Below are 25,148 nucleotides of genomic sequence, written 5' to 3'. Positions count from 1 at the left end.
ATACAAAATCTATTTGGCAGATTCTAAGAAAACAAAATACAAATTAGTGTTTTACATATCCTAGTCTGACAAAGGGCTATACCCAAATCTCACCAACCAGGTGTGCACTTACAGCGTTATGTTTTAATTTTAGCAAAGGTTATTGGTTAATTCAGATCCCATAAAACAGAACGTAACTTTATGGTCCATTTAGTGACACAGCTCACACATACAATAAAAATCACAAATCTATTACTTAGTTCATTCAGGATTACAATCGAACCAAAGGTGTCAACTACCGCTTAAAAGAACAAAAGAACAAAGAACAATACAGCACAGGAACAGGCCCTTCGGCCCTCCAAGCCCGCGCCGCTCCCCGGTCCAGGATTGAATCCTGAATCCAGGATCCCCGCCCAATTTTCCAGCCTATCTACATACCAATATCCTATCCACCGAGCTGTCCCTCACAGCTACGATGCTTTGTTCATTACAACCTATTAACTCACCCCCACCCCCCTATTCCAGACCATGTGATCCCCAGGGAGAGGCGAAAACCCAGAGTGAAAAACCCAGGGCCAATATGGGGAAAAAAAAATCTGGGAAATTCCTCTCCGACCCCCTGAGGCGATCGAAACGAGTCCAGGAGATCACAATGGCCCTGATCGGAAAATGCTTCCCAACCCTAGTCATTTCCACTTCCATGAACACCATATGAATTCCCTGCCCCCGAGACAGGTTCCCAACTATCCGCAGTCTCGCTCTGTACTGGCACCAGCAAGATGATCATAGAATGAAGCCTTGAAACGAGAAACAAGGAACAATTAGCCCGCGCCGCTCCCTGGTCCAAACTAGACCACTCTAAACTTATAAGTACCTTACTTATAAGTAGCTAATGCAAAACCTTGCTGGAAGAGTAATGGAAAGAACTATGATTTATAAATTGGGTTAAAAGAAAGAGGCCATTCAGCCCCATCATGTCTGCGCCAGCCAAAGAAGAGAAGAAAAACAAACTAGCTACTAATTTCAATCCAATTTTACAGCACCTAGTCCATGTCACCAATTTAAATGAGAAATAGAAGTAGGAAAAATTTCTATAAACACAAATTAAAATGAGAAAATAAAATGGAAATCTCCATAAGATGATTTATTCATTCCAATCTATGATGCCTTAGCAATTAGTCTGACTGCTATTTTGAATTTAGTTTATTTTCCAGAAGAAAGAATGCGTTCCATTTAGTTTGATAAACTCAATGAAAATGGGTCATAAGTAAATGTAAATGGGACTTCTTTACACACAAGGTTAAGCCCCAAAACAGCACTTTAAGAACTGCATTGTTCTTCTTACTGGTTAAAATGTTACATGTTCATTGCCAGTGTGTTCCTTGCGTTACATATCTCTAATACCATTCAGTGCTATATGAAATTTAGAAAGAATGAGACAAGAGAAATTCACAGTAGATTGAGGGACTTATTCAAAAATCTTAACAGTTGCTCCAAGCAGATCCTCAAAATCATTGTGTTCCAAAACTCAGTCCATGAATGTGACTGGGTAGAACATAGAACATTACAGCGCAGTACAGGCCCTTCGGCCCTCGATGTTGCGCCGACCAGTGGTACCAATCAAAAGCCCCTCTAATCTACACTATTCCAATATCATCCATATGTTTATCCAATAACCACTTGAACGCTCTCAACGTTGACGAGTCCACCACTGCTGCAGGCAGGGCATTCCACGCCCTTACTACTCTGAGTAAAGGGTACACTCCTCTTGGTCAACTTTGGTTAAGGTGAAGTTACTCAATATTCTTGAACCTGGTAAAAGTAAGCAGTTGATCATACATACTCTAAGTGATGAAAAAGTCTGTTGTTAACTTACCATCTGAAATTTCATCAGGCTTTCTCCTCTTCTCATAAATGAAGATAATTGCAACAAGCACAATTACCTCTGCGACGATTCCCAAAAAGGGCCAGAGAGCAGCAAAACGGCCACGAACACGAAAATGAACGACCCCCGCTCTTGTGCCAATCTCATTGGTTGCATTGCAAGAGTATTCTCCTTGGTCTTCCTCAATATTCAGAGGATAGATGCGCAACTCTGTCTTATTTCCTGCACTTTTGATTTGAAATTTCTTTGTTCCGTTGATGATCAACTAAATTAGAAACAAATATTGCTTTAAAATACCCATTTAAAATTCACAAGCAGCTAGAAGTACTCAAATTTTCACAATTTTCTCAACTCTAATGAAGTGCTCCCATTTGTTAGATATCCTTGATCCTCAAGTTTCCTTCATAACTAGCTTTAATCTGCCATGTTCTCAATTGCCTGATGCCCACTCCTCTTGTTGGCACCCCAACATCTCCCAAAAAGATACTAGATTAAAAGAATACATTTACATAATCTCCCTTAACTATATACTTATGATACTTTAATCTCAGTTTTTGCCCACTAGACGTAGCACAGTGGTTAGCACTGCTGCCTCATTGCACCAAGGATCCAGGTTCAATTCCAGCCATGGATGATTGTGTGGAGTTTGTGCATTCTTTTTAAGGTTATTTATTAGTGTCACAAGTAGACTTACCTTAACACTGCAATGAAGTTCCCCTATGAAAATCCCCTAGTCGCCACACTCCGACGCCTGTTTGGGTACACTGAAGGAGAATTTAGCACAGCCAATGCACCGAATTAGCACGTCTTTCAGAGGGAAAACCCGAGCACCCGCAGGAAACCAATGCAGACACGGGGAGAACGTGCAGACTCCGCGCAGACAGTGACCCAAGCCGGGAATTGAACCCAGGTGCCTAGCGCGGAGAGGCAGCAGTGCTAAACACTGAGCCACCATTCTCCGTGGGTTTCCTCCGGGTGCTGCAGTTTCCTCCCACAGTCCTAAACTGTGTAGGTTAGGTGGATCAGCCATGGTAAATGAGTGGGATTACAGGGATGGGGGGGGGGGGGTGCTTGGGTAAGATGCTCTTTCAGATAGTCGGTGCAAACCTGATGGGCTGAATGACCTCCTTCTGCGCTATAAGGATCCCCTGGTTCTATGGAGATCTCTATATCAGAAAAATGTAGTGGTGCTCATAAACCTAATTCTAACATCATAAACAAAGTTGTAAAGTGTGACCCAAAAGCAAGCTGAATAACAAAACAAACACTCAAACTGCTGCTATGGCTGTACTTCAATCATGCTTGTCCCAACAGGAAGATAAAAGAAATATCTTAATAGTTGGTCAAAATGCTCCACCCACTGGAAGGAAATGTTGCAATTCATAGCAGAAAAGGCTACTGGTAAGGAAGTACACAACATTGAACGGGTGTGATCAAACTACAGTAATATCTTAGTCATCCACAAACATATTTTAATCATGTCCTTGTTTACCTCATCACCAACTTTAGTTTTCCGGGACCATGACCAGTTCTCAACTAGTGGATACCCACTGCTCTTGCATGTCAGCACTCCAACATCCCCTTCATTTCCATATTCAGATTTCTTGTCACTGGTCACGCCAGGTGGAGCTAGATTAAACAACATTTTTTCAATCAAGGCAAGTTTTTCTTCTGACACCTTTGGTGACAGATACTGTAACAGGTTAAATTCCTAGTTCCTAGATTCTTAAACTATTATTTTGTGGTACCATAATCTGAATTGCTTCAGTGCAAGAGAAATATGACTTGCTCGCCTTCCTTTCTGAATGTATTTAGGCTTTTTTCTACATGCCACTATGCAGCTATTTTGCTCATGTGAACGTCCTCACTCTACCTTAAAAGATAAAATTCTGTATCTTTGGTGTCTTCACCACCTGTTGATTAAAAACAGAACAGAATGGGGATTCCTGATCGGTAAGGGACTTGGCAGAACCTGCATGGTAAGACAAGAACTTGCTAGATCATTTTGCCGTTGCCATTTTGCCAGCCGAATGGGTGGGCAAGACAGCAACTAAAAAAAAGCACAGGGTTATTTCGATATTAAGAACATAAGAAATAGGAACAGGAGTAGGCCATCCAGCCCCTCGAGCCTGCCCCGCCATTCAATAAGATCATAGCTGATCTGAAGTGGATCAGTTCCACTTACCCGCCTGATCCCTATAACCCCTAATTCCCTTACCGATCAGGAATCCATCTATCCGTGATTTAAACATATTCAACGAGGTAGTCTCCACCACTTCAGTGGGAAGAGAATTCCAGAGATTCACCACTCTCTGAGAGAAGAAGTTCCTCCTCAACTCTGTCCTAAACTGACCCCCCTTTATTTTGAGGCTGTGCCCTCTAGTTCCAGTTTCCTTTCTAAGTGGAAAGAATCTCTCCATCTCTACCCTATCCAGCCCCTTCATTATCTTATAGGTCTCTATAAGATCCCCCCTCAGCCTTCTAAATTCCAACGAGTACAAACCCAATCTGCTCAGTCCCTCCTCATAATCAACACCCCTCATCTCTGGTATCAACCTGGTGAACCTTCTCTGCACTCCCTCCAAGGCCAATATATCCTTCCGCAAATAAGGGGACCAATACTGCACACAGTATTCCAGCTGCGGCCTCACCAATGCCCTGTACAGATGCAGCAAGACATCTCTGCTTTTATATTCTATCCCCCTTGCAATATAGGCCAACATCCCATTTGCCTTCTTGATCACCTGTTGCACCTGCAGACTGGGTTTTTGCGTCTCATGCACAAGGACCCCTAGGTCCCTCTGCACAGCAGCATGTTGTAATTTCTTTCCATTTAGATAATAATCCAATTTGCTATTATTTCTTCCAAAGTGAATAACCTCGCATTTGTTAACGTTATACTCCATCTGCCAGATCCTCGCCCACTCACTCAGCCTGTCCAAATCTCTCCGCAGACCTTCTACGCCCTCCACACGATTCACTTTTCCACTTATCTTTGTGTCGTCTGCAAACGTTGTTACCCTACACGCAGTCCCCTCCTCCAGATCGTCTATATAAATGGTAAATAGTTGAGGCCCCAGTACCGATCCCTGCGGCACGCCACTAGTTACCATCTGCCAACCAGAAAAGCACCCATTTATTCCGACTCTCTGCTTCCTGTCGGATAACCAATCCCCAATCCACGCTAACACCCTACCCCCAACTCCGTGTGACCCAATCTTCTTCAGCATCGAGTCCTATAACATTAATATAACCCCGATGCCATTTTGGAACTAATCTGTGCACACCCCACCCAGTGTCAACTAAAAGAGCAGCCCAAAAGCAAGCTTTTTATTTATTGTGAAGACACGAGTGCTCAACGGACTTCACAACATTAACCGGAGGCCTACTACATTGCACGATGCAACATTCCTGCAATCTATCATCCTCTCAGACGGAGACTGCCAGCCCTTTTTGCTCGTTTCCTACTTAAAATCTTAAGGACCCATTATTGAGGCTTGGTTATTCAATATACTGGGCCTTCTGTCAATACGAATAAGCAGGTTAACCACAAGGTGGTGAAATCTACTTCAATATGTTACAAAGAGCAAACTCCATCAGAAATAGAATGAAGTTATAAACAAGCAGATTTCTCCTGTTACTATCACTTCCTTTATAATTATTTGCATATCTACTATAGAAATTAGGTACTTTCTTTAGCCTGCTCATGCCGGTTAGCCTTACCTTTCACATGGATGGTATTGTTGACAGGTGGGGTAGTAAAATAATGGCAACTGTACTCCCCTGAATGTTTTGCATCAACAGCACTCAACCTGAAGGAAAGAAAATGCTACAGATGAAGGTACTGCAATTAAATCACAAACAAATCTTGTATATACCAAGAATAATGATGAATTTTCTGGGTGAAATATTTATGCAATTAAGCAGACAACTCTGTCAGCATTTTCTAACATTAAAATCTAAAGCTGATTCTCTCATCGACTGGGGAAACAGCCAACTAAAAAAGGTGTTGTAATTAATGAAGCCTATGTGGCATGTGACTACTGCATAGAGGCGGGTCTTATACCAGAAACAGAAACTTGAAAGCACCCTGCTGCGAGTCCAGTTACATTGCCTATTTCAAGAGATGTTGTTAAAGGAATCCAGCTCGGCCAACAGTGCTTATACTAGCAAAGGCATGTCCACCTCTAACAACAGACACCCCAAACTGTCAAGCAGCACGTCAAGGACCAATTCTGTGTTCCCATTGCCCATGGCATCTGATAACAAGGCTTCAACCATCGAGTTCCAAGTGATGACAAGCTCTGCTTTCCCATGCTGAATATTTGCCATCAGGTTTCATTGCTTTACTTGCTGTTCCTCACCTTAGCCCGATTTCTAGTGCAAGCTACAGTACTATAAAGTTCTACAATTTATTTTAATTCAAACTAGCACCCTAGCTATGACTGTAACACTATTCTGTATCCTCTCCTTTCCTTCTTCCCTATGTACTTTATGAACGGTGTTTTGTCTGTATAGCGCGCAAGAAACAATACTTTTCACTGTATCCCAATACGTGTGACAATAATAAAGCAAATTATTTCAATTTTTCAATAACTAAACATTTTACTTGAAGAAAATTGTGTAAATGAACTTTTACATGGACTTTTTTTGCATAGTGAATACATTATTTGCATCCATCCATTTAAAAAAGCAATCCAGCTCACTCTTCAAACATAATTTTTTCCTCTTTTTAATTTGTAAACTAAGATAATAATCCATAATTGATAAGATTTAAACACTCCATTCTTTTATCCCAACACTGATCATGATTGCTTAAGAAACCGATCACCGTTTTTGGCGTCTCCACTTTTCTCTAAAAGATACTTTGATTTGATTTGCCACATATATTAACATAGTGAAAAGTATTGCTTCTTGTGTGCCATAGAGCCAAAACATACCGTTCATAGAGAAGGAAGCGAGACAGTGCAGAATGTAGTGTTACAGTCATAGCTAGGGTGTAGAGAAAGATCAACTTAATGCAAGGTAGGTCCATTCAAAAGTCTGACAGCAGCAGGGAAGAAGCTGTTCTTGAGTCAGTTAGTATGTGACCTCAGACTTTTGTATCTTTTTCCCGAAGGAAGAAGGTGGAAGAGAGAATGTCCAGGGTGCGTGGGGTTCTTAATTATGTTGGCTGTTTTGCCGAGGCAGCAGGAAGTGTAGACAGAGTCAATGGATAGGAGGCTGGTTTGCAAGATGGATTGGGCTACATTCACGACCTTTTGTAGTTTCTTGCGATCTTGGGCAGAGCAGGAGCCATACCAAGCTGTGATACAACCAGAAAGAATGCTTTCTATGGTGCATCTGTAAAAGTTGGTGAGAGTAGTAGCTGAAATTTCCTTAGTCTGAGAAAATAGAGGCGTTGGTGGGGTTTCTTAACTATAGTGTCGGCATGGGGGGGACGAGGACAGTTTGTTGGTGATCTGGACACCCAAAAACTTGAAGCTCTCGACCCTTTCTACTTTGTTCCCATTGATGTAGATAGGGGCATGTTCTCCTTTATGCTTCCTGACGTTGATGACAATCTCCTTCATTTTGTTGACATTGAGGGAGAGATTATTGCTGCTGCACCAGTTCGCCAGATTCTTTAACTCATTCCTGTACTCTGTCTCGTCACTGTTTGAGATCTGACCCACTACAGTGGTGTCGTCAGCAAACTTGAAAATCGAATTGGAGGGGAATTTGGCCGCACAACCATGTGTATAAGGAGTATAGTAGGGGGCTGAGAACACAGCCTTGAGAGGCACCGGTGTTGAGGATGATCATGGAGGAGGTGTTGTTGCCTATCCTTACTGACTGTGGTTTGTATGCACAGGTATCAAATTAAAGTAACCCACTTTAGTCCTCAAAATAACTAGCATTCTAGGAATATCTTTCAGGCTTTAAAAAATATATATATTGTTGGGAGTTTCCTCTAACCCAATGAACAAATCTTGTTATTCTTCAATTCAGCATGTCCTTACCTAGCTTCCCCAATTTGATTCAACTACTCTGTATGGTGGCAAGATTCTCATTGGAATAAAAAAATCTCTTTTGTATTCCTTACTGGGTTTGTTCCTGACAATCTACTAGTGACCTCCAGTTTTATACTTTATACATTCAATGCTTCTATTAAGAATTCTAGAGGGTTGATAAACTCAGGCCATCCACAGTAAAAGCAGAGGTGGGAGAGGGGGAATAATTTGAGAACAGTAATAGCGACAAAGTATTGCAATAGCAAACTAGTTGAAGAAAATACCCTAATTGGTGATTCTCTATGTGACATTGGGTGGCACGGTGGTTAGCACTGCTGTCTCACAGCGCCAGGGACCCGGTCCAAGTCCGGCCTTGGGTGACTGTCTGTGTGGAGTTTGCACATTCTCGTGTTTGTGTGGGTTTCCTCCGGGTGCTCCAGTTTCCTCCCACAGTCCAAAGATGTGCGAGTTAGGTTGATTGGCCATGGCAAATTGCCGCATAGTGTCAGGGGGAATAGCAGGGTAAATACGTGGGCTTAAGGGGATAGGGCCTGGGTGGGATTATAATCAGTGCAGACTTGGGTCAAATGGCCTCCTCCTCCACTGTAGGGCTTCTATGATTCTATGACAAGGAAAAACAATGAGGGCAATTTTCCCAAAAGAATTCACATAAAAACTAGAGTAAATCACACTTTTTTTTTTAAGCGGAAGTTTCAAAGTGAATCTCCCACACTCTGTGCACTAGCATGAATCAGTCCAAAAAGCTGTGGGCAGGGTCGATTCCCGCTGAAGAGGTCAACAGCATAGTGCAGAGTGGGTCACTGTGCATACGCTGATCTGTCAGTGCCGAGATTGGCGCACGCGCAGTGACCCCTGTCTGTCAGCCTCCCGATTGCTGGCCACCGTCACAGATTCCCCCTTACCCCACCCCCCCCAGAGACCCTGCCCTCATTAGGCCCCTGGGCAGTGCCAAGATGCATTGGCACTTTGCCCCTTAGACAGTACCAGTGCCCAGGGGCACCCCCCCATCCTCCAAGGGTCGGGCCACCAGCTCCCCAGGCGTGGAGATGACGGCACCGGAAATCCAGCTGCCAGAGGCACGCAGAGGTTGTGGCGCCCAGCGGGGAACCCACGAAACTATCTCCGCTAGAGTCTCCTGGCCCGCTGTGCTATAAAAGCAGTGCAACAGGCTGGGAGAATTACTCCCAATTTTATTGGTTTTTCATTTTTAATTATAGAATTATTGAACAGCTGGCTGAGGTGTGCTGCGGTGGAAGTACTTGATACATACTTGTATTCTGTAATTGCTGAAGTCTCTTTATCGCTGGTTTCTGGGATATTTATGCCATCCTTTTTCCACACATGCCCCTCAATTAGAGAAGGTGGATTTGTCAGGTTGCAGCGAAGCACGGTTTCCACTGAAATATCCCCCGAATCCAAGACGGAAGGATCCGTAATAATTATAGGGTCTGTTTGCAAAGAAAGAACAGCTTCAGGCTTCAATGAAAACCGTATGAATCCAGAGACTGGGGAACCACAAAAATATTGAGTGATCAAGCTTTCATACTTCACCCGATGTACACATCCAAATTTAAACACTTCATAGTATTTACACAAAGCATAGATAACAATAAACCTCAAAGTAATGAACTATGTTAAAATTAAAAAACATGAACTATAAACAGTTTTCAATTTAATATACGGCTTAAAACAATAGTCAAGTGAAACTAAATAAATAAACATTATACAGTTTTTTTTAGTACTACAAATATATGATTGCTTTGTTGAGACAACTTTTGCACTAATCAGTTCAAGAGAGGAAAGTAAACTACTGAAGCTCATCACAGCAGCAAAATGCAAACCTCTTCCTTCTGCTTATTATTAAAAACACAAGCTATTTCATGGATATCTAGATTTCTCAGGAAACATTGTAGTCAGTGCCAATCAATTTCCTTCATAATATGGCTTACAATTTTATCACTAACATGATTAGGACTAAGCATTCCTTCTTTTTATAAAATCTGTCATGTTATCTCAAATAATAGTCAAAAGTAGTTTTTTCACTGAATGAGATCAAATCAGAATGTTAATCAACTAGTTTAATAATTCATATCATATATAAATAAACCTCAGTAGGATCTGGACATTTTTATTTTAAATGCAAAATCAATAGAATATGAATACAGCATCACAGTAAACAAACTATTGTTTACTATAATGCTGTATAGCAATGGAACTTGAGGTTAAAAAATATCCTCCCATTGCCATGAATCCAGCCTGCACAAATCAAATAGGACATTAGTGCTAAGTATACTTTATTCATTCTCTGTGCAGATAAAGTTTATTAAAAATGTAAACAAAGACTATCCTGTAAAACTTAAAAGAAAGTCATGCATCTTCAGCACTATCCAAGCACCCTTGTTATTATAACAGCAATATTACCAGCTTAAGGAAAGATTTCTATGCTGCTTTTATGTCTTAAAGAAAATGTTATAATCACAATGTCTGATCACAGAGCTTGAATGGCCTTCCTATTTTGTTTCTCCCCACAAAAAGGTTTGCACTATAATATTTGAGCGACTGTAACATAACCAGCAAAATGCAAGGGCACTACAGCATAGGCCAAGACAAGGAGGGGATAAAGGAGTCTTTAACACTCAAAGTTGGAGCATGGAGGATAGGGAGAACTTACGCACATCAAAATGACACAATCACAAGGTAGTGATTGAGAAAGTACATGGTTTTGCAGGATCCACAGGATATGCGATGTCTTCCTAAAGTACCAGAAAGCTGTTCAGCTGCCATCTTCTGGTTGTAAAGGTAAAATGCAAGACCAGTAACAAAGTGCGAGATTGTAAAATTACATTTTTCCCCCCCAAGCTGTAAAGGTAAATGGCCAGCCAGACATTTAACATTTCTTATTACCAGAATTTGATCCAGGATTGTGGAGAGGTCTGAAGAAATCTAACTCGGGGCTGAATTTAAAAAAGCTAAAATATTGCATTTCATCAGTTTAATTAAACGGCTGACCACCCTCAATTCAGGGTTGGTCTAATGGGAGTCATTATATCTTCACAAAGTATTTTGTTTCCAAAATCCAGAAGTTGGGAAAACAATCTCACAGCCTTGCATCCAGTCATAGGATAAAAACAGGTAACTGCTAGGGTAGAAAAGGGTTGGATATGGCTTTGGTCACACGACAGCAGTGCAAGTGCCAGGAGGTTTTCTTGGAAGGATGACGAAAAGGGCACCAAATGCATTCCAGGCACTTGGACTAAGCTATTGGTAAACATCTCTGCCTCAACTTGGCAACCACCATTCGGCAACCACCACTCACGTTCAATGACTATTAAAGTCGCCTGGGACCGTATCCACTTGATTTTTGGGCTCTTTTGTAAATCATTGCGGTATGGATCATTACTGGCTCTGCATTCATATGTGCCAGTGTCCTCGATACTTAGATTCGTGATCTTGATAGAGCTCTTGGCATCAATGTTATAACTGGAGTTGATTTTGACTCGCTGTTGTCGCGCACCATCGTAGAGCTGTGACATAACCTCTGAATCGTTGCCTTCTATGCCCCACCACTGAATTTCAGGGGTGGGTTTTCCAATTACCTCACAGTTCAATTCTACATTGTCTTCCATTAGCTTCACTGCAGACAGCGGTGACTTTATAAAGCCAGCTGCAATAAAAAGATCATTTGCAACAGAACAGAAAAAGTTTCAGTTGACAAACATACAATGTATAAAAGGGATTTCTACAAAAGGAAGTTCTCACGTAACAACCACGCCACCACACCTCCAAACACACGCGCTAATAATGTCATCAGCTAGCAATTTGTTTCAATTGAGCAGCGCTCATGTATTGAATTCTGTTAATCGTCAGTACTTGCAGGACTCAAAAGTGTGCATGTTGTCACTGGGCTTATCTGACATAATGGTATCCATATAGTACAGGAATTAATAAAACATTTTCAGCAAACACACTTCATGCATGACAATTCAATGATAACACTCAACTCAAGTAATCCAAACTAAGTGTAAAAGGAAAAAATCAGTACCCAAACTACTGGAAAGAGAATTCTAATGCACATAAAATGAAAATTTACCACATGTTCAGAGGGATGTATAACTATTAAAACCACTACACTACTGTGCACAAGTTTAAAGATCTTACTGCATCAGAGAATTGGGAGATAGAAAATTAGTTTTAGATTAAATGTAGTATGACATTGAGATAATTATTTTGTCCTTTTCTCAAGTTCAAAAAGCTAAAATAATTATGGCTTTGAGTGGGAGAAAACAGATAGTTAAGCAAAAGTATAAAATGGATGTCAATACACAAATATTAACGAGAACTAGTGTAAAATATCTAGTATTGCAATAATTTTAATGCTGTACCAAATAAATCATTCCAGAAATTTCCTGAATGCTTTCTATCCATTAACAGAAGGAAAGAAAGAAATCGCATTGGGATGTCTCAAAGCACAATAAGGCAAAGCCCATTCAATTATTCAAGGATGTCCCATACTTTAGAAAGCCTATGTGAAGCAGGAACAGATTTTATTTAAAAAATCATCTAAGTAGTCAAGTGGGAAAAAAAGTAGAGAATGCGCTATGAATTTGATCTGCACGATCTAAATTTACAAGTTTTACCCTCATTTTTACAATCACTGATAAAATTCTTGTTTGAATTAAAGGAACAACGTGGAAAAATATTTCTCTAATTACCTTATCCCGTGATTTATTAAGATTTAAACTATGCTGATCTCCACTAAATAGCCTCGATTCTTTCACATGTACTAGCCTAATCTGGACAGAATCTACAGCACAAAAAAATCTGTACATCGAGAAATTGTTCACAGATAATGCAGGACGTGCAACAACGTTTAATCCTGATATGGTAGATTTCGTTGGATTGGTGGTTACGATCTCAGAAGCTTACCAGTACATTATGAACTGGTAAGCATGAACGGGAGAGATGGAATAAATTAGCTGAGTTCTGTGCTGTCACCTTATATCTAGGTGTTGGAAAAGTGTGTGTTCTAGTAATATTGATCAGTTGTAAATTAAGGATGACTGGTTTATGAATAGAAAGAGCTGAAATTCATAAGATCGTAAGAAATACAAGGCAGCCATTCAGCCCCTCATGCCTGCTGTCATTCAGTAAGCTAGATTCAATTATTAAGCATAAGAATGTGAAGTATAAAAGTACATATATATTAACATAACTACATATATAAATTTAGGAAGTGGTTCATTTTGATAAAAACTGTTGTTTTATGAGATTAAAGAAATTAGAGTTAGTTTTCTTACCCACGTGCAAATAAAAGGGAAATGAGTTGAATGGAAATCTTTGAAATTTCCCAAGAACGTCAATGTCATTTGTCACAAGGAAGTCGAGGGCTAGAGAGTTTCTGTGTCGCAAGATCAAGAGTGCAGTGTTGCGATCAGATAACAAGTTGTGTTGGAAAAATACAGAAGTAAAAGTTGACGGTGACTGTAGCAGAATCCACTGGTAGTGTGGGAAAGTTAGTGAGAGAAAAAGCCCCAAATGAAAGCTAGAAGCATTAGTAAGCACTAGAGGAAGAAATGGCAGGTATTAGTGGATATATAGTGGATAATATGTGGGACAAGTTACTGGAACCAAGGATGTCATTTGGAGCAAAATATTCTCATGGGAACCTTCAGGATAAGCAACTTTCTGTACAATCAATGGAAAACCAACTTAAGGGACCCCAAATAACTTTATCCTTGTAAGGAAGAAGTGGAAGAAGCAACTTGGGAATGGCTAATGCTGGTCTTGTCTGCGATGTCTGTGTCCCATGAACATAGAAACAGAAGATCAGAGCAGGAAGAAGCCCATTTGGCCCTTCGTGATGAATGATAGAGCAGGCTCGATCATGGCGGATCATCCAACTCAATAGCCTAATCCTGCTTTCTCCCCATAACCTTTGATCCCATTCGCCCCAAGTGCAAATATATTGCCGCCTCTTGAATACCTTCAATGTTTTGACTTCAACTACTTCCACAGGCTCACCACTCTTTGGATGAAATGTTTCATCTCTGTCCTAAAATGGTCTACACCGAATCCTCAGACTGTGACCCCTGGTTCTGGACTCACCCACCATCGGGAACTTCCTCCCTGCATCTATCCTGTCTTGTCCTGTTAGAATTTTCTAAGTCTCTGAGATTCCCCCCCTCATTCGTCTGAACTCCAGTGAAAACAATCCTAACCTGGTCAATCTGTCCTCATACATCAGTCCCTCCATCCCCAGAATCAGAATTGCAAACAGATGCAAACAGAGAAAGAATGAGCGAGAAAAGCTTTTATAATGCATTCTCAGGAGGTAGAAGATGTGGGGGTAACGTCAGTAGAATGTAGAGCATATGTATGGAATAAGCCAAATACAAGTAAGGAAAAACTGGTTAAATATTTTGGCTTTAGTGCGAGATAGAAAAGTTTCAAGTGTTCCAAAAGGCACCAAAATTTTAATTATTCATTCCCACAGTCAAATTCTGCTGGCTGGAAATCTAAATTTTCTGCAACAATTTTCAATATTCCTTCAAATATTGACCAGGGGCCTGCTCAAAAGAAACAATCTAAAAATATTATAAATAAATGCTTACTTTTTGCACTCTTACTCTAGCCTGAACTCTATTCAGAAATTAGAGCTGCTTGTTGGCCCACCAGCTTGTTTTGTTGCTGTGAAAGTCACCTTGGGCCTTTACATGAAAACTCAAGGGTACCCAAGGAAACCAAGTCATAATAGCCTTCCCATAACTCAGCTATTACCTCCGTAGAACATGAAATTTAATATTTTTGACAAAACCAAATTATTAAGCAACAAATTCCTTATGAGAGCCATATCAATATTACATATAGCAAATGACAGGGTTGAAGAATTCCAGCAATCCAGAATTAACAGTTATTGGAATTATGCTTTCAGCTTCAGTCAAGTTTACAAGTGCGAAACAATCTAAATGTCATAATTTATTGAGCATTATTAGGTAAAGGTGTTAGGGATATGGTGAGATAGTCTTTATTTAACTGAATCCAAAACAAGCTAATGGAACTGACTGGCCTATTCTGATTTCCCTCTGGCGACTTCATTCCATCAAAAATGCAGGTTTTAAATTACCAGGTGCAAAACACAAAAAAACGGTTTCAATTATTAATGACTATTTATGATTGTGATGATTCACACATTCCAGAAACATCTCATTTAACATTTGTCTGCATATTTACAGCCAGTTTGTATCAGTATGCCACCATTTGGATTTTAGGAAAAAGATATCAGGATTTGGCCTGTTGCGTCGAGTTTATGGTTTTCAAACATTTAGCAGAAGACAACATGGTATTGTAAAAACATAATTTGACAAAGCAGTACATCATTTTAAAAATCCACTATGATGCACCGCAGACTCCACTGCAGACAAAAAAGCCATAAGCAATGTTTTGCTTTGATTCTGGGCTATTGATCTATATAACAATGCTCTATACACCAGAAGGTGTCATGATCCAAGGTGAAGCATGAATAAAATCCAACTGAATCGCGATTCAAAGATGGATCTTACCAAAAATTTAATTTGAGTTCAGAAGGTTGAATCTGACTATAAAACACCAGATTAGGTTATTACTATACTAACAAATCCTAAAGGAAGCTAACAGAATGATTGCCACCCAGACAGAGATCAAAGAGACTCCAAAAAGGATAAGAAAGCAGATTGAGTACTTAGTACATTTAGAAATTTGCAATATGCAGACTTCTCACCACCAGGTGGTAGCAGCAGTCCTTCAGTCACCTCTCTCTGCCACTAATTTGCGGCCTTTCTTGTGGTCTCTGCCTTTTGTGTGACTAATCCATTTTTGTCATTTTCCATGGAGGTGTGTGGCGGAATAGTTGTAATTCCAGTTCCTCTGATCATGATGGCTGACCAGCAGTTGTTCTGATCTTTGAATTCAGACTTCAATTGCATTGGTGTCTCAATTCTCCATTTTAGGGCCCGGATACTGTACTGCACAGATCAGAGTTAGAGGAAGCACCTATATCAAGTGTTTTCACTTTTTACCTTTAACAAGCATGAAACAACACCAACGTAAAAATACCATATGTTGGTGTTGTTTAGTGCTTGTTTTGGTTTCAGATTCCAACATCCGCAGTAATTTGCTTTTAAAAATACTATACAACGTGCATAAATTCTGTGAGCAATTTTTTCAACTGCTCATACGATTACATTCTGGTTATGAATGCTTAATAAAATCACTGGGTAATTTAATTTGTCTATGAATTATATTTTGGTTAGCGCTACCACATACTTCCACACTTACAGTAGAAAACTGAATTTCTACTGCAAAATTTCTATTAACCATAGTTGTCTTTAAAGGCATTATTTCAACCTGATACATTCAGTAATTATTCCTATGGAATCCACTCAATGACACACTTACAGGGAGCAGCTAGAGACACTGCATGGGTGTCACAAATAGCAGTATTGTGTAACTAGGACAAGGCATCCAGTGGGAAAAAATAATTCAATTTGTTTGGTTATTCGCACTACTGTACAGAGGTCAAGGTGGAAGATTTCACTACCCAAAGTGTAGAAATTCAGAAGCAGTTGAGAAAAGGTTCACTTGACTCATTCATGGGATGAAGGGCTTACCTTACGATAAAAAATTGAACAGGTTGGATCTATACCCACTGGAGTTAAGAATAACAACAGGTGATTTTATTGAAATGCACAAAGTCCTGCCAGGAGGATGTTTTCTCTTTTGGGATGAGGCAAGAACTAAGGGGCACAGTTTAAGGAGGAGACAGATGGAAATACAGAGATTTTGTTTCCTCTCAGAGGGCTCTTAGTATGTGGCATTCTCTTGCCCAGAAGGCAGTGAATATATTTTAATTAGATAGATTTTTAATAAACAAGAGAGTCAAGGATAATGGGAACAGACAGGAAAATGGAGTCGAGACCACAACTAAATCAGCCATGTTCTTCCTGAAAGGCGGAGCAGGCTCAAAGGCCAAATGGCCTACTCCCATTACATCCCATGATGCTCTGTTCTATGGAAGGCTTCTTGGAGCACCAGGTTTAATTGTGGTTTAGTATATTTTAAAATTATACAGTATATCCTTCAGACCTTTTAAAAAATTAATCTTTAATTTTTCTAACTTTGCCATTCTTTTCTGAACTTCTCAAACTCATTTTGTGCCTCACTCCTCAGAACAGTGGTTGTTCCTATTTGACACAGTCATGAGAAAGAAATTAGGGTAATAATTTAGAAGTTGCAAATTGGACTCATCTTATGGAATCATACATCTGGTGCCTGTTTTCTGTGACAGCTCTATGGCCAAGCACACCATCAGCCAATATTCGCTGTTGAGGCTCACACAAAAGTTGATGACCAATGGAACACACAAAAGGAGTGGTCATTTAAATGCAGTTCCTGGCAGAAAGCTGCCACTACATGTGAAGCATGAGCACATTGCTTGAAAGAAACGTGACTGAAACCGTGTATAAAGAAATAAAGGTAAAAATATGAATGACTGGATAGAATTTGATACAAATGAAGTTCATTATAAGGTTCTACCATGCACAAAAGCAAAATTCAGCCTATTGCACAGGCAAATAGTTTGGAATTCACCAAAAACACTAATGGCAGGTTCTGAAAACACAATATAAAATTTACGCATAGCACAATTCTTTGCAACATTTTAGCTATGGTAGCTTGAGACAGTAAGATGGCTTCCCAGTAGCTGTTACTTCATGGTACCAACAATATCCGCAAATGAACTCTTGACTCATGACAATCAAGATTCACACCATAGAATCATATAGCACAGAAGGCGGCCATCTTTGAAAGAACGGGCCAATTAGTCCCACTCTTCTCACCTTTCCCTCTTCGCATCTTTCCCCTTTTCCCTGCAATTCTCCATCCCAGACACTGTGTAAGCTATTGCACAGGGTAGTTGCTTAAATGCAGTTTCAGGCGAGGTGATGCAAGAAGATACAAGAAACCACATTTTAAAATTAAACTCTTCCATGTTTACAAAATTCAATGGCTCATGATCTATACAGCAGCTTTAGCCCATTATGAGACTCGGGTACAATAGTACTACAATTGGATACAAACTTAAATGTCAAAAATGTTTCAAAATGGATACATTTAAAAGGTTATTTGTACTAAATTATAAGAATCATAATGTTAAAAAAAAATAATTTTACAATTTCACAACAGCCTTCATCCAAATGTGGAGGAAAGGGCTGGATTGCAGGAGTGAGGTGACAGTAACTATCCTCAACATCTAGACAACATATAAATGAATGGAGCATCAAGGAGTCCTAGCAAAATTGAAGCCAGTGGGAAAAAAATCTCTTCAATGATTTGAATCACAGCTCATACAAAAGAGGATTGTGTGCCTGGAGGCCAATCATCTCACCCCCAGGACATCACTGCAGGAGTTACTCAGTGTAGTTAGTGTCCCAGGCCCGATCACCATCAGCTGCTGTATCAATGACTTTCCCTCTAGTACAAGACCAGAAGTGGCGATGTTTGCTGATGACTGCAATGTTCGGTGCCATCTGCAGATCCTCAGATAGGTGAAACAGTGTGTCCATGCAAGACCCGGACAACGTTCAGAAATCATAGAAACCCTACAGTGCAGAAAGAGGCCATTCGGCCCATCGAGTCTGCACCGACCACAATCCCATCCAGGCCCTATCCCCATATCCCTACATATTTTACCCACTAATCCCTCTAATCTACACATCCCAGGACACTAAGGGACAATTTTTAGCATGGCCAATCAACCTAACCCGCACATCTTTGGACTGTGGGAGGAAACTGGAGCACCCGGAGGAAACCCACGCAGACACGGGGAGAATGTGCAAACTCCACACAGACAGTGACTCAAGCTGGGAATCGAACCCAGGTCTCTGGAGCTGTGAAGCAGCAGTGCTAACCACTGTGCTACCCTGCTGCTCAGACTTGAGCTATTTGATGGCAAGTAACATTCATGTCACATAAGTGCCTGGCAATGACCATCTCTAACAAGGAAGAAAATCAATCATCTCCCTCATAATTCAACTGCATTAATTCCACTGAATGTCCTACATCAATATCCTGGGTGTTATCACTTACCCGTCAAATAAATACTGTGGCTACAACAGCAGGTCCGAGGTTGGAAATTCTGATTCCCCAAAGCCTGTAAACCATCTACACTGCGCAAGTCAGGATTGTGATGGAATACTCTTCAGTTGCTGGATGACAGTAGCTGCAACAAAATTCTAAGGCAGCATGATCAGCACCCTATCCACCACCTTCAATATTCACTGCTTTTGGTGACAGCAAAGTGCACCATCTGCAAGACGTAGTGCCACAAATTAACCAAGGCTGCATTCCCAATCACTAACACTTAGGAGGACAAAGGCAAGAGATGCATGGGAATACCACTGCCTGCAAGCTCACCATCACCATCCTGACTGAAACAATATTTCCATCTTTAAAGTTGGACTGGTAAAGACCAATGGCCTAATGACAAAGAAGGTTCCTGATTGCTAAAAAAAACCTACCATTTAAAAACAACTCATTCTTGAGATTAATAGGCTAGATCAAAGGAGATTTGATTCACATGTTGAATCTCAAAATATTTAACATCATTCAAAAGCCAAACACATGGCAGTTGATATTCTCAAATGCAATTACTACATGAATCATCAGTGGGAGTGAACAGAGGAAGTCACAGGAAGAACTGTTGCATCATTTCACAATACGACACATTGCACTGCAGTTGTAATAGAGCTTGCACTTATAATTGTGTTGCAACTTCAATGACTACGTTGCCAGTATACAACAAATCGGTTTAATTAGAGAAATATATGGTTCTCAGTGAAGTTGCAACATAATCATATTCACACTAAACCGAGAATGAGGCATCAATGCCCTCAGCATGACTGTCTCATTCCTAATATACATATTAAGTTGCTCATTTGTAGATAATCCTTCTGATCATGATGGTAGAAGGTTGGAGATTTTCCTGCAGAAGGTGCACCAAAAGTTGTGTTTCTGGTTATATACTGTAAGCCTGAGGTGGCACAAAAACGTCATGGTTGTAATTCTCTATTGGAAAAGTGTCTATGTGTGCTCATCTGCAACGGACAATTAGGATCAGTCGCAGTTGTTACGGTGACATATTCAAGTCGACTACGTCTCAGATGTCATTACACAATTAAGCTTGCAAAGGTCCTAGAACTCCACAGTTCATATATGGATACTGTGCACACTATATGTGAGTCAACATGGAACATCAGAAAAATGATCAGATGTGTTTTGGAAAATTGGACACCAGCGACTGGGGACAAATTTTCTAATAATTGGAGCCCAAAAAACAAAAAATTCCTCATGTAATTTGTCCTTGGGCTACTGATTAAGGAATTCCCTCAGCTGACAAGTTTAACACCACGGCTAAGCACCATTACAATTTACAACATTGTCCCATTGTTCAATATGTTTTTATAGACATTATCAGCTTTCATTTCTCAAACATGTCAGCTGGCAAAAAGATAAAAGACTCCATAAACACAAGCTAACTGATGTAAAGTGCAAAGTCAGCAGGATGCATGCACAGAAATATGAATTATAGAATGTTTATTCATGAAAAGTTCATTTATATAAAAGTTAATTCAAGCCAATGTCTTTCACAAAAGAATTAGTGCAGCCTGTGCAGTAAGATTTATCTGGACTGACCTTATCCAGCACAAAAATAGAACACATTTCTCTGAAGTCCATTAGATTGAGAGTGTACATTGTGTTTCCAATGCTCTTTTCACCACCAGTAAAATACTTTGTAACCAAATTCTTCTTATTTACCAATTCTGGGAGCTTTCTAAATTAATTGCTAATTAGAAAAATCAGGGCAAGTCATTACTTGCACAGACCATACCAAAACCGCTACTACTTTTACTGTAGATGCTCTGGGGACAGAGATTCAGGTACTAGTTTGTCTTCTGTGGACCTTCACACTAAAGGATTACTAAGTAAAGCTGGCTGTGTTGAAGCTATTGTTGACCTAGTTCTAATTTAGAACTCAGAACAGTCCAAGCTAAACTTTCCCTACACAGAACAGTAATTACGATGAATTAAAAGAAAATCATGACACTGACAGTCATCACCATGGAAAATCAAGTTGCATCAGCCCACAAACATCAGCTGAACATCCCTAAAGCAAGTAAACTGGAACACAATTTCCTGTGCGCTTACACGGCAAAGTCTCAAGCCATGGTATCACCCGATTCCTGTTCAAGATTATTTTTAGACTAGTTTACCAATCAAGTGGTCACACACACTGATTGAAAGACAACTGAAGAACAAACTGCCGTGGTGATTACATGACTGGAATACATCAACATATCTGAAGTGAGCTATTACTCATTTCATTCGGTCACAAATTAGCAAGAAAATATCCCCACAGATTCTGATTCAGAGGAGAGTAACCTTTAAATCCCATCGTCAAATACTAGGGCTCAAGTTCAAAAAGATATCAAGTTTGCTTTGCCATAGTCGTATAATGGGGCCTGGAAAATGTGCAGTTTGAGTGGTTTGGCCATGGTAAATTACCCCTTAGCTTCCCAAGATGTGTAAATTAGAGTTAAATGGTTTAGCCATGGTGAATGTGTGGTGTTATGGGGATAAGGCCTGGAAGGGCCTGGCTAAGATGCATTGTCAGAATGGGCACAGACTCGATGGGCCAAATGGTCTCCTTCTGCACTGTAAGAATTCTACGAAGATGTCAAGACCCACTGCATGAATGTGGGTGACAAAGGAGTCGAAGAAGGGGTTATGGGTTAGGAAAGTGGAGGAGGCCACACAGTATTGAATGACATCGACCAAGATCTTAGCAAATGGTGGTGTGGGGTTTGAGGAGCATCCCCTATCCCCAATTCAGTTGGCGCGACTCTCCCTCTTGTGCAAAAGGTTGGTCTACACATGTGGGATTCTTGTGGGGGTAAATCAGGCCTCAGAACCGGGAGGGGGGAGGAGTGGGTTGTTTGGGGGGGGGGGAGAGAGAGGAGAGGAGGAACAGGTTGTTGTTCTTGGGGGGAACCCATCATTTCCAAAGCAGGGGCGGGAGGGGAATTGGGAAACGTTGTGTTTGTGGCACCCAGTTGCCATCTCCCCATCCCTCCTCCCCCCCATAGAGTGCGGCAGCACAGTGGTTAGCACAGCTGCTTCACAGCGCCAGGGACCCGGGTTCAATGTCTCTGTGGCATCTGCACGTTGTCCCCGTGTCTACGTGGGTTTCCTCTGGGTGCTCCAGTTTCCTCCCACAGTCCGAAAGATGTGCGGGTTAGGTGGATTGGCCGTGCTAAATTGCTCCTCAGTGTCAGGGGGAACTTGGTGGGGTAAGTATGTGAGGGTTACAGGGATAGGAAGGACCCTGGGTGGGATTGTGGATGGGGACAGGCTCGATGGGCCAAATGGCCTCCTCCTTGCACGGTTGTTGCTATGAAACAGGTTCAGACCGGTTCACCCCGGCACCCGCTCCGTCCAAAGCAATGGCGGCCGCTCCACCAAGAGGAGGGCGACGGCTCGGCGGCCCCCAGACCCCACATTCCGGGGGGGGGGGGTTTGTGAGTAAAGATAAATCGGTTTAATATCCCCTCCCCCACCCCAAACCCACCGCCATGACCGACAAGGAGAGCAGAGGCCTTCGCCCCCTCACCGCATTTGACGACGAGGCGGGCGTTCCGGCCCAACAGCTGAAGAGAAAGTAGGAGAAGGAAAAAAAATATTTATTTTAGTAAATTGAATTTAACTGAATTTTTAAAAAAGGGGAGAAAATATAAATCACGACGGGGGTGGAATTGGGGGTGTTTTTTTTTACCTGTGTAAGCGGCCGCGCTGTGTACCAGCAGCAGCAGGATGCCCAGGCTGCTCGCCGTCCTCCTCGGCCCCATTCCCTGTGCCGGTTGTTATGGTCACGATAGTCACTCTCTCTATCGAGGCGGCCGCTCTCCTCAGCCCGCTGCTGCCTTTCCCCGCACTCTCTCCGTGTCCTCTGGCCGCTCGGGCAGCTCAGCCCCGCCCCGCGCGTCACTGCCAGGATGTGGGAGACGTGAGTGGGGGCAGGAACCACACAGAGAGAGGAGGGTGAGATGGGGGAGGAGAATGACAGAGAGGGGGGAGTGGCTGGGGCGGGGAGACAGAGAGGGGGAGTGGCTGGGGCGGGGGACAGAGAGGGGGAGTGGCTGGGGCGGGGTGACAGAGAGGGGGGAGTGGCTGGGGCGGGGTGACAGAGAGGGGGGAGTGGCTGGGGCGGGGTGACAGAGAGGGGGAGTGGCTGGGGCGGGGGACAGAGAGGGGGAGTGGCTGGGGCGGGGTGACAGAGAGGGGGGAGTGGCTGGGGCGGGGTGACAGAGAGGGGGAGTGGCTGGGGCGAGGGACAGAGAGGGGGAGTGGCTGGGGCGGGGTGACAGAGAGGGGGAGCGGCTGGGGAGGGGGACAGAGAGGGGGAGTGGCTGGGGCGGGGGACAGAGAGGGGGAGTGGCTGGGATGGGGGACAGAGAGGGGGAGCGGCTGGGGCGGGGGACAGAGAGGGGGGAGCGGCTGGGACGGGGGACAGAGAGGCGGGAGCGGCTGGGACGGGGGACAGAGAGGGGGGAGCGGCTGGGACGGGGGACAGAGAGGGGGGAGCGGCTGGGGCGGGGGACGGGGAGGGGGGAGCGGCTGGGGAGGGGGGAGCGGCTGGGGCGGGGGACGGGGATGGGGGAGCGGCTGGGGCGGGGGACGGGGAGGGGGGAGCGGCTGGGGCGGGGGACGGGGAGGGGGGAGCGGCTGGGGCGGGGACGGGGAGGGGGGAGCGGCTGGGGCGGGGGACGGGGAGGGGGGAGCGGCTGGGGCGGGGACGGGGAGGGGGAGCGGCTGGGGCGGGGGACGGGGAGGGGGGAGCGGCTGGGGCGGGGGACGGGGAGGGGGGAGCGGCTGGGGCGGGGGACGGGGAGGGGGGAGCGGCTGGGGCGGGGACGGGGAGGGGGGAGCGGCTGGGGCGGGGGACGGGGGGGAGCGGCTGGGGCGGGGAGGGGGGAGCGGCTGGGGCGGGGAGGGGGGAGCGGCTGGGGCGGGGGATGGGGAGGGGGGAGCGGCTGGGGAGGGGGGAGCGGCTGGGGAGGGGGGAGCGGCGGGGAGGGGGGAGCGGCGGGGGACGGGGAGGGGGAGCGGCGGGGGACGGGGAGGGGGGAGCGGCGGGGGACGGGGAGGGGGGAGCGGCGGGGGACGGGGAGGGGGGAGCGGCGGGGGACGGGGAGGGGGGAGCGGCGGGGGACGGGGAGGGGGGAGCGGCGGGGGACGGGGAGGGGGGAGCGGCGGGGGACGGGGAGGGGGGAGCGGCTGGGGCATGGGAAGGGGAGGGGGGAGCGGCTGGGGTGGGGGACGGGGAGGGGGGAGCGGCTGGGGCGGGGGACGGGGAGGGGGGAAGGGCGGGGGACGGGGAGGGGGGAGGGGGGAGGGGCGGGGGACGGGGAGGGGGGAGGGGCGGGGGACGGGGAGGGGGGAGCGGCTGGGGCGGGGGACGGGGATGGGGGAGCGGCTGGGGCGGGGGACGGGGAGGGGGGAGCGGCTGGGGCGGGGACGGGGAGGGGGGAGCGGCTGGGGCGGGGGACGGAGGGGGGAGCGGCTGGGGCGGGGAGGGGGGAGCGGCTGGGGCGGGGGATGGGGAGGGGGGAGCGGCTGGGAGGGGGGAGCGGCTGGGGAGGGGGGAGTGGCGGGGGACGGGGAGGGGGGAGCGGCGGGGGACGGGGAGGGGGGAGCGGCTGGGGCGGGGGAGGGGGTAGCGGCTGGGGCGGGGGAGGGGGGAGTGGCTGGGGCGGGGACGGGGAGGGGGGAGCGGCTGGGGCGGGGGACGGGGAGGGGGGAGCGGCTGGGGGGGGACGGGGAGGGGGGAGCGGCTGGGGTGGGGGACGGGGAGGGGGGAGCGGCTGGGGCGGGGGACGGGGAGGGGGGAGCGGCTCGGGCGGGGACGGGGAGGGGGGAGCGGCTGGGGCGGGGGACGGGGAGGGGGGAGCGGCTGGGGCGGGGGACGGGGAGGGGGGAGCGGCTGGGGCGGGGGACGGGGAGGGGGGAGCGGCGAGGAGCGGCTGGGGCGGGGGACGGGGAGGGGGAGTGGCTGGGGCGGGGGACGGGGGGCGGGGGATGGGGAGGGGGAGCGGCTGGGGCGGGGGACGGGGAAGGGGGAGCGGCTGGGGCGTGGGACGGGGAGGGGGGAGCGGCTGGAGCGGGGGACGGGGAGGGGGGAG

General features: G+C 44.7%; 1 protein-coding gene across 2 annotated transcripts in view; it reads right to left on the bottom strand.

The window, feature by feature from the left end:
* Positions 1-23,001, bottom strand: part of bsg (basigin) — a 32,865-nt gene extending 9,864 nt beyond the window's left edge. Inside the window, exons 1-6 of one of the 2 annotated variants that reach the window (XM_078198259.1) lie at positions 22,742-22,947; positions 11,195-11,542; positions 9,149-9,326; positions 5,588-5,676; positions 3,357-3,493; positions 1,856-2,129 (exon numbers count right to left, since the gene is read on the bottom strand). In XM_078198259.1, the coding sequence (XP_078054385.1) occupies positions 1,856-2,129; positions 3,357-3,493; positions 5,588-5,676; positions 9,149-9,326; positions 11,195-11,542; positions 22,742-22,814 (1,099 nt within the window). In that variant the 5' untranslated portion in view covers positions 22,815-22,947. Of the gene's footprint in view, positions 1-1,855; positions 2,130-3,356; positions 3,494-5,587; positions 5,677-9,148; positions 9,327-11,194; positions 11,543-22,741 lie in introns of both variants that reach the window. The other variant, XM_078198258.1, reaches the window with a different exon arrangement.
* Positions 23,002-25,148: the final 2,147 nt, after the last annotated feature.

This window comes from Mustelus asterias, chromosome 26 (assembly GCF_964213995.1).
Source record: "Mustelus asterias chromosome 26, sMusAst1.hap1.1, whole genome shotgun sequence".
Taxonomy (NCBI): Eukaryota; Metazoa; Chordata; class Chondrichthyes; order Carcharhiniformes; family Triakidae; genus Mustelus; species Mustelus asterias.
Note: the sequence above shows the minus strand (reverse complement) of the source record. Positions and strands in the feature narration are given on the sequence as shown.